The sequence below is a fragment of the Equus przewalskii genome, chromosome 24 (genome assembly GCF_037783145.1).
Source record: "Equus przewalskii isolate Varuska chromosome 24, EquPr2, whole genome shotgun sequence".
NCBI classification, from domain to species: domain Eukaryota; kingdom Metazoa; phylum Chordata; class Mammalia; order Perissodactyla; family Equidae; genus Equus; species Equus przewalskii.
In genome coordinates this window covers 7,619,692-7,630,183 of record NC_091854.1, presented here as the reverse complement: position 1 = coordinate 7,630,183, position 10,492 = coordinate 7,619,692, and the positions used below count along the sequence as shown (strand labels likewise).

Below are 10,492 nucleotides of genomic sequence, written 5' to 3'. Positions count from 1 at the left end.
AAGAGAGGCAAAGGTACACAAAGATATGGTCAGAGAAGTAAGGAGCGGAGAGTGAGTATAGTAGAGATTATATAGGCCTTGTAGCCATGATCATCATTCTACTTTTACTCTGAGTGAGATGGAGAGCAGTTGGTGGATTCTGAACAGAGGAGTGACAGGATCTGATACATATTTTTAACAGTATCACTCTGGCTCCTGATTTGAGAATGTCAGTAGATGGGCAGAGGCAGGAAGACCATTTAGAATGCTGTTTTGATAATCTAGGCGAGAAATGATGTGGACCAAGGTGAAAGCAGTGGAGATAATAAGACGTGATCAGATTCTCTTTTGAAGATAGAATCATCAGGATTTGATGACTGGTTGGACATGAGATGACATGAAAAGTGTCAAGGTTAACCACAAGATTTTTGGCTTGAGCAGCTGGATTCTGGAGGGATTGAGCAGCTATTTACTGAGCTGGAGCTATCTGCGGGAGGACCCAGTTTTGAGGGGAAGATGAGCTCAATTTGGGCCGTACTAAGTTGTGAGGTGCCTATTAGACATTCAAGTGGAAATGTTAAATAGACCATTAGATATAGAAGTCTGGATTTCAAGGAAGAGATCCAGGCTAGAGATAATAAATTTGAGGGTTGTCAGCACATGGTTACATGGTTATCTAATGTTTAAAGCTATGAGAGTAAATGATAATGTGAAAGGAATGAGCATATATAGAGGAGATGAGAGACCCAAGGGCAGAGGCCCTGGGCCAATCCAAAACTAAAAGATCTGAGAAGGAGTGCCAGTGAGAGGGAGGGAAATCAGGCAAGTGGAAACCAGGTGAAGAAAGGATTCCAAGGAGAAGGGAGTGATCAGCTGTCAAATGCTGCTGATAGATTGAGATGAGGACTGAGATGTCCTTTGGATTTGGCAACATGAATGTTTTTTGTACATTTAATCCTCACAAAAACTGTCTATCTCTGAGGTAGATAGTACTCTTGTCCCTGTTTTACTAAATCAAAAAACAAAAAGTTCTACAGCTGTTGAATGTGTACAGGGTAAAACACTGCCAAGTGATGGATCTGAGTATTGAACCCATGTTTGTCAGACTCTTTAACCACTATCCTATACTTCCTTTCTATATCATCTAGACTTTAAATTTTGTAAAACATTTTAATGGTGGAAAAAATTCAGATTAATGTAAGAGATACACATATTCTCCATTCAGAATTAATAGATTTTAATATTTTGTAATATTTGATTCAGAAGTATATTTTTAAATTAAAAGAAGTAAAATGTTATAGGTTAATTCATTTGTTCAGAAAAAAATTAATTGAATGCCTACTGACTGTCAGGCACTTGTTCTGGGCACTTGGAATAAATAGGTGAGGAATACAAAGATCCCTGCCCTCAGGCAAGGGAAAACCAATCATAAAGAATAATTAGGGGCCGGCCGGTGGCCGAGTGGTTAAGTTCGCAGGCTCTGCTTCGGCGGCCTGGGGTTTCCCCAGTTTGGGCATGGACACGGTACTGCTCATTAGGCCATGCTGAAGTGGCGTCCCACATAGCACAGCCAGAGGCACTCACAACTAGAATATACAACTACGTACTGGGGGGCTTTGAGGAGAAGAAGAAGGAGAAAAAAAAAAGGAAGATTGCCAACAGATGTTGGCTCAGGTGCCAATCTTTTAAAAATAATAATAGTTATATGTTAAAAGGTGATAAATGGTATGGGGGGGCGGAAATATATAGCAAGGTAAGGGAGTCAGGAATTTAGGGCCGGGAGGTGGAGAGAAGTTTCGCTTTTTAATAGGGTGGTCCAGATAGGCCTTATTGCAAAGGTGACATAAGGAAACTTATCTGAGAAAGATGGTTTCAGGCAAATGGAATAGACAATGCAAAAGCCCTAAGACATGAAGTTCCCTTTGTTCCCTTTCCCAACCCCTTCTCCTTTCCTCCCCAGAAGGAACTGATACTGTGAATTTGATGTGTATCTTCCCAGCCTTTGTTTTAATACTTTTACTATTTACACGTGTCCGTAAATAAGAGAGTATTGTCTGGCTTTTATTTATATAAATGATGTCATACTATACTTCTTTAATTCAAATTATGATGGGCAAAATATGTAAGTCTAGTTCATTCATTTTGACAGCCATTTAGTATTCTATAAAAATGCCACAATTTATTATTTTTTTCCTTTTACAATCAGTGTCACGTTAACTATCTTCACACACATTTCTTATGCATAAATGAGAGAGTTTGTTTGGGATTTATATCTAGAAGTGAAATAGCTGAGCTATTCATATGCATTTATTAGATATTGCCAAATTGTGGTTACTCGCATCAACAATGTGTTAAAAGTACTATTTCTTCATGTCCTCACCAACCCTTGGTATTGTTAGTCTTTTATTTTTGCCAATGTGATGGAGTGAATTATTGTTTTTATATTAATTTCCCAGATTACTTGTGAGATTGAGCTCCTTTTCCAGTGTTTACTAGCCATTCAGCTTTCCTCCTCTGTAAATTGCCTGTACGTATCCTTTGCCCATTTATTTATGGCTGTTTTCTTTTTAAAAGACTATTTTTTTTAGAGCAGTTTTAGGTTCATAGGAAGATTGAGAGAAAGGTACAGAGATTTCTCATATACTCTCTGCCCCCAGACATGCATAGCCTGCCCCATTATCAGCATCTCCCACCAGGATCATCACTGATGAACCTACGCTGAGAACATAGTTATCACCCAGAGTCCATAATTTATGTTAGAGTTCACTTTTGGTGTTGTACAATTGATGGGGGTTTGGACAAATGTATAATGACATGTATCCATCATTATAGTATCACAGAGTATTTTCAGTGCCCTAAAAATCCTCTGTGCTCCATTGATCTTTTTACTGTCTCCATAGTTTTACTTTCTCCAGAATGTCACATAGTTGGAATCATACAGTATGTAGCCTTTTCAGAATGGCTTCTTTCACTTAAGTAATATGCATTTCAAGTACTTCCATGTCTTTTTCTGACTTGATAGCTCATTTCTTTTTAGCACTGAATAATATTCCATTGTCTAGATGTACTGCAGCTCATTTATCCATTCACCTAGTAAAGGTAAAGGACATCTTGGTTGCTTCCAAGTTTTGGCAAATATGTATAGAGCTGCTGTAAACATCCATTTGCAGGTTTTTTTGTGGACATAAGTTTTCAGTTCCTTTGGATAAATACCAAGGAGCATGGTTTCTGGACTGTATGATAAGAATATTTTTAGTTTTGCAAGAAACCACCAAACTGTCTTCCAAAGTGGCTGTGCTATTTTGCATTCCCACCAGCAGTGAATGAGGGTTCCTGTTGCTCCACATCCTCACCAGCGTTTGGTTTTGCCAATGTTCAGGATTTTGAACATTCTAATAGATGTATAGTAGTAGCTCATTGTTGTTTTAATTCACATTTTCCTGATGACATATAATGTGGGGCATCTTTTCATATGCTTATTTGTCGTTGGTTTGTCTTTGGTGAGGTGTCTGTTAAGGTCTTTGCCCCATTTTTTAATTGGGCTTTTGTTAAGTTTTAAGAGTTCTTTGTATATTTTGCATAACAGCCCTTTATCAGATGTTATTGGCTGTTTTTTTTCTTATTGTCTTGTATCATTTTTTATTGCTTTCTAAATGCTTTCTGAGAAACTAAGATAACTACAATGTATTTCATTGTCATCAACTGCTGAGTGATAGAATTTACTTCTGATTTTTTAAAATTAACTTTTCTTGAATAAAGACCTAGTCTTACAATCTATTAAGTCAACTCTTATTTTTGTAAACTATGGATTATGACATCATTAACTTCCTGCTGCCAAACTAGCAAAAGGCAGAAAGTTACAAAAGATGAATTAAAATTAAAATCAGAAATTTCTTACCTTGTTAGCTTTAATAAAACATTTGATTAAGGGAAAACATAGAGGATATGGTTATGGGGAGGTGTGTGTGTGTGTATATTTTAATAAACCATGCAATTTAGGTTTCCTGTATTGTTCCTGTATTCCCATCTTGTCTAAGAGTAATATTGTTATAAATGTATAAAAGTGGGGCTGAAGTACTTCCTTTTGAGATGGTCATTATCAGGTAATATCAAACCACATTATTATACTATTGACTCTTTCCTATCAGATATAACAAGAATTAAAAAATGGTACTATTTGACACATGATGTCATAAATCTGATTCTATCTAAAAATAGGAGATTCATGTATTTAAATGTAACAATCTTTTGGTAAATTTTATCTTACTGTCTTTCAGATTAACAAATAGAAATATTATACACAAACCTGCAGAGTGGACCTTAATTGCTATGGTGTTGCTGTCATTGTAAGTACTCTTTCAGATTTTAACTCTAAATACTAAGTATGAAGAATTTTGATTAGGAATAAACAAAGTTGTTGATTGATTTTGTAACCTTCCTTGGAAAATGTTGTACTATTTCCTGCCCTATTTTCCTTTCCTATATGGTAAAATAACTTTGATGTGAGGTGACATGCCATATTTTGATAAGCTGTAATCATCCTTCTGAGGGCCTTTTTCTTCATAAATATTATTTGTTATCTTTTGAAAAAGAAGAACATCCCCATGTGGGATATATACAGAATAATCCTTTGGTTTCACTTTTAGCCGTGTATTTTATTAACATTGACTGGGCTTCATTATTTTACATCTATTTTTATCAACAAAACTAATGCTATTTCATTTTTCTTCAATATATTTTATTTTTAGCAGCATCAGAAAATTTTTATTTTCCAAATTAATGTACATCTTTGAAATCAAACAGATTTAAAGGAACTGAAGTAGATACTTACTACACAAGCGTATATAAAACATTTAATACTCGTTTACCTTTTAAGAAATCACTAGTGGCTTCTAAGGCTGTCTTTCACTAGAGTTAAAACCATCTAGTAAGCGTAGTGTTTTTCAGCTTGAATTGAAAAAGTCATCTTTTGAGGAACATTCATTACTGCATTACTGTTGCTACTCGGTGCTTGTTAGGTCACTGAAGCCCATAGGACATCGAATACTTACTGGACACTCACAGGTCACGGCGTGTTATGAGCCAACCTCATAGCATCTCCAGCTCTGCATTCTCTTTCTTTGATATTACTTCAGGCTGACATGTTATTCTGGCTTCACTGTCCCAAGGAAGGCTGTGCTGGGAGGCATTAGAGTAGGCTTCAGTGAGCCAGCATCTGTGTCACCCAACCAGATACCACTCACATGATTCATTAAATCAGAACACAGAAAATAACTTTACTTGAATGCCCTGATATAAATTTTTTATCAACCATAAGAACAAATCTTTTGTCATTTCTACTATTCAGTGTTCCAGTTGAATTGGTAATTTGTGAAACAGATCTTATTAATTTTTTAGAACGTTCTTTCCATTTTATGAAATTTGTAAATATTTTGGTCACTGGCAAAAAAAATATCAGTATCTCTGCTCACCCACCATATCCTATGCCTGCTAATAAACCCTCATAGATAACTGTTTAAGTGTACTTCTGCAATTCATTATACTAAAGGGGAAGTAACTTTTTTGGTTGACAAGTCAGAGGCCTAAGCCCAGCAGTAATCTCAGAATCTTGCTTTCTAAGCCAATAGCTGGAAGTATTATCTTAATGAGCAGCTGCTTACTGAGGACACATGTTAGGTCCTACTTGTTTTTGTATCAAACTCTTGCCACATCTTCTCCAAAATGTATAGCAAGGAACAAAAAAAGTATAGAAAATGAAATAGTAAAGGCTACCATTAAAATTTCATATGATTATTCCATACAAAAATAAACTTCTAGCATTTGATTTGAATAGAGGAACCATGTGGCACAAAATACCAAAAGCTTTGCTGGTCCTTTCATGCACTGTTTGACTTCCCTAACTTTGGATGTACTGTAGGGTCAGTGAGCCATAAAAATAGTAACTTAATTGATTTCAAGAAACAAACTGCTCACATCTTAGCTGTGTTGCATGTTTCACATGGTGCAGTCCATCTTGAGTTTGCAGCTGTAAACACTGTTTCCTTTTGTCCTTCGCCTTTAATCCTTCTCTTTCATTATTCCCTAACCCTCTGTACAGCTAGATATACCCATCTTTCCCCTGGTCCTTGGTGCTTTTGATCCCTGAACAACTAAAATCCTTTTCCTTTTGATCCCTGAACAACTAAAATCCTTTCCAGTTAGGGCCCTTTTGGCTTTTTAAAAAATCCTTGGTCACTATAGACACTAAATCAACTGGCACTTCCTTGGTTTTTGCCTTTCAAATCTTGCTCTCTCATAATTCTCTCTCTTTTGCCATAGGCCATCCTTACAAGTTATCACTGATCTTTTCCATTCTGTATTTGCACATTCTGTATCTTCACCAGCTGAATAATCTCCTTATTCTGTGGTCATCAGCTTGTTCTAAGACTTCTTTCTTCTGCTCCCCTATTATTTTATTTCTTATTTCCTCTTTTCTCAGAAAGTCCCCTTTGGCTTTTCATGTTTCTACCCCCCAGGGAATCTATGGCTCAACGGATAGCGCCTTTCATTCTCAGCCTTGTCCTTTTATCACACTTTTAGAGTAAATATTACTATATGAGATAGGGGTAAAATTAAAATACATGTCCATCGTGTTACAGCTAATTCCATTGACTTCCATAAAGTATAATTATACTTTAATTTATGTTCCCACCTCTCTTTCCTCCCACTTACAGTTCATAGTTACTTTTTAGAGAAGGCATTTTGTCATTAGGGAAAGAAAAAGCAGGCATGAGGGTCATTTGTTGGATAAAGAGCCTTAAAGAGAGTCAAAAATATGGAGACTTTAGACACGCAAAGAGACACACACATATAAAGACAAAGGAGGTCACACACTCACAGATATAGGAGGGCCTTTGGCAAAAGTTAGTAACCCCACCATTCAGCCTTTTAATTTATTGCCACAGGATTGAACATAGCATACATGAGATTATTTTCCTTTTTTTTTTTTTAATAATTATCCTATGATTCAGAAAATCTTCACATCTACTCTCAAATTTCCAATGGAATTTTTTTAGTCATTCCTTGTAGACATTTCTGGAATTCATGTTAAAAAGTGAACTTTATAGCTAGAGAAAAGTGTTTATAGCCAGGAAATAGATTCTGAATGGCAGTTGTAGTCACTGAGATGAGCACAATAAGATAATATACATTATTATTATAACAATGGTGCTATTCTTTCTATATGAATATTGCAGAGTTTTGTTATTACTAACATTTGTTTAATGCATGAAAGCTGTTTTCAAAATTCATCATGAGAACCACTTAGGAAAGGGTGCATATCCACATACAGAATTTTATTACTATATTGCTATACTGGCTCAAGTCTAACTCTTGTTAGAGGGAAAAATCAACATTTTAAGCAGAATATGATAATCCAGGAGAAAGAAAGAAAGCTGGGTCTTGAATTTTCACATCTGTATTTAAAGTAAATCAGGGGTTTTCTGTAACAAGTCGTCTTTTCCTGGTAGCTTACCTTGTGCTTTCGCAGATGTATTGACATTAAAAAATTTGAACCACAACATGTAATTTATTAGTGTATACTGATCGAAATTTTATACTCATAAAATCTCAGAAAGAAATTGATCAAATTGAATTGGTACACTTAATGAAATGTACCTATATATAAAAATACATCATGACCCAGGGGCTGGCCCAGTGGCGCAGCGGTTAAGTTCGCATGTTCTGCTTTGGTGGTCCAGGATTCACCGGTTTGGATCCCGGGTGTGGACATGGTACTGCTTGGCAAGCCATGATGTGGTAGGTGTCCCACATATAAAATAGAGGAAGATGGGCATGGATGTTAGCTCAGGGCCAGTCTTCCTCAGCAAAAAGAGGAAGATTGGCGGCAGATATTAGCTCAGGGCTAATCTTCCTCAAAAAAAAAAAAAAAAAATCATGACTCATTCCCACTTCATTAAATTTCTCATCAATTCCATAGGACTGAAGGGCCACTGTGACTGGAACATTTATTGATTTTTGTTCTATGTATTCAGACCCTAAATCATTACCAAGAGCACACAGAAAGATCTTTTAAAGCAGAGCTTAAGCGGGATTCATTTATTTAACAATGAAGGAATTAATGTCCCCTTAGTCCTCTCATTTTTATTTAATAAACATTATAATTAACAAAGATTCTCAAGAACTCATTACACATAGAAGAACACCTGTAATAGTGATAATTGACCTTTTTTTTGTTTTTAATAACTGACTAGAAATACTATCAGGTAACCTAGTAATTGGTGTTATTGCTTAAGCACTCAGTTTTAAGTTAATTTTATATCTTAGTTGAACTTTATCAGACTTTGCTCTTGCATAGTATATGTTGAAATAATACAAAGTTGAATCTGATTTTCCCACATGCTCTAATAAGATATTAGGCTGTTCCACAGTCATGATGCATGATTTTTAATAAAAATGTGTGTAATATATATAGATAGTCTGCTATAAATATTTTAGTACCTATATACTCTATTATATAATGTTTGTTAATGTATTTATATATTTTGATGTGTTTATATACCAAATTAGAAAACACAATAATTAATTAAAGTGCATTTTATGATACCCCCTCATAGTATATCATATATTTGTTTTTATATTCCTCATAGTTCTCATCTTACCCTTATATAGGAAAACAGAAACTGAAGAATCACTTTTCATCATGGTCACAGTATTCAGAATAGTTTCTTTGAGAAAATTTTGACTGGTATTTTGAGAAGACTTTATAACCATAGGACACCTCCCTCAGCTCAGTCCGTTGTCTCCCTTCACTCTTCCTTTCCTCTTAGTCTTCCCAGTCTTCTTTGACCTCTGTCATTATACTTGAGCCTGTAACACAAGAGTGGACTGTGCAGATGCTGACCTAAAGCTGAGAAATCTAGGGTAAGGTCCAGACCAAGGCTGGCAGCCAAAGAGAAGCCATATAGAAAGCTATCAAGAAGCAGATTGACAGGCCCAAGTTCCTTTGCGTGCCGCCCACATGCAAGAAATGGGAATCGGTTTCCTCAATGACTTCTTGTATTTAAAATGTAGCTTTTTCACCCAAGTTTACTATGGAACCTTTGTACATAGGCCACTACTTTGTATTATGATGATCTATGGTTAATTACAACATAGGAGTCGAGTGTCTCTAAGTGGGTAGCCAAGGAGAGAGAGATGTGTTGTGATCCATGGGAATGATTTGGTTATCTAGTGAAGGAGATGAATACTTCCTTTGTATTGCTTAGAAAGAATAGAGTAGAAAGCGACTTTTGGTAGTCTAACATGGATACATGCTATTCCTAGTTTTATGCCCTTAATGTTCTCTAATGGAAAGCTTTCAAGATCATCTCGAAAAATGTCTGCTTTCATTTTATTTATCTGAACTGTCTGTTTCCAGTGAACTGTGGCCCACTTCCTAGGCAGAGACCATGCAATAGTTTATTCCCCCTAAAAGCTTTGAGTGTTCCCATCGTTAAGGGAGTAGCATGTAAGTCCTGGGAAATGGTATTTAAACAAGCTCGACTTGACCATGATCACTAAACAAAAGCCATCACTGGACATGGGCAGCCACTTTAGGTAACCATCATACAGATAGATACCGGGGAGAGTCACTTCCCTAGGGTACCAGACATGAATGGAAAGATGTGACTAAGGCTTTTTGCCTCAGCAGGTTGTTTTTGTAGCCCACCCATAACTAATTTCCTTAGAGAAATTTGTGAGCATACCATGAAAAATGAAGAGATGGTTCCTTAGAAATGTATTGGTTCTCAGAAGTATCTCAAAGCCTGTCTCCTAATATTCCCAATTTAGTTCTGAGTATTTGAGACCATAATAGAAGATAATTGAAAAATTTTTTATATTTACTTGAATTTTTTTACTTGAGATATAACTCATATAACATAAAATTCACCATTCAAAAGTGTACAGTTCACTGGTTTTTAGTATATTCACTGTGTTGTGTAACTATCACCACTATCTAATTCCAGAATATTTCCATCACCCAAAAAGAAACCTCATATCTATTAGCTTAGTCCCAGTTTCCCCTTTCCCATCCCCTGGCAGCCACTAATCTACTTTCTGTCTCTACGGATTTACCTGTTCTGAACATTTCATATGAATGGAATCATATAATATATGGCCTTTGTGTTTGGTTTCTCTCACTTAATGTTTTCAAGGTTCGTCCATGTCATAGCATGTGACAGTACTTCATTCCTTTTTATGGCTGAGTAATATTCCCTTATGTGGATATACACCTTTTTATTCATTCATCAGTGGATGGACATTTGGGTTGTTTCCATGTTTTGGCAATTATGAACATATGTGTACAAGTCTTTGTGTGAACATATGTTTTCAGTTCTCTTGGATATATATCTAGGAGTGGAATTACTGGGTCATATGGAACTGTATTTTAACCTTTTGAGGAACTCCTAGACTGTTTTCCACAGTGGCTATATTGTTTTATTATTTTTTCAGGTTTTTTTTAAAATTGAGG

General features: G+C 35.8%; 1 protein-coding gene across 7 annotated transcripts in view; it reads left to right on the top strand.

Moving 5' to 3' along the window:
* RPAP2 (RNA polymerase II associated protein 2) overlaps positions 1–10,492 on the top strand; it is a 72,324-nt gene that overhangs the window by 35,539 nt on the left and 26,293 nt on the right. For all 7 annotated transcript variants that reach the window (XM_070592665.1, XM_070592667.1, XM_070592669.1 and 4 more), the window contains one exon: positions 4,257–4,325. In XM_070592665.1, coding sequence (XP_070448766.1) covers positions 4,257–4,325 — 69 coding nt within the window. The remainder of the gene's footprint in view (positions 1–4,256; positions 4,326–10,492) is intronic.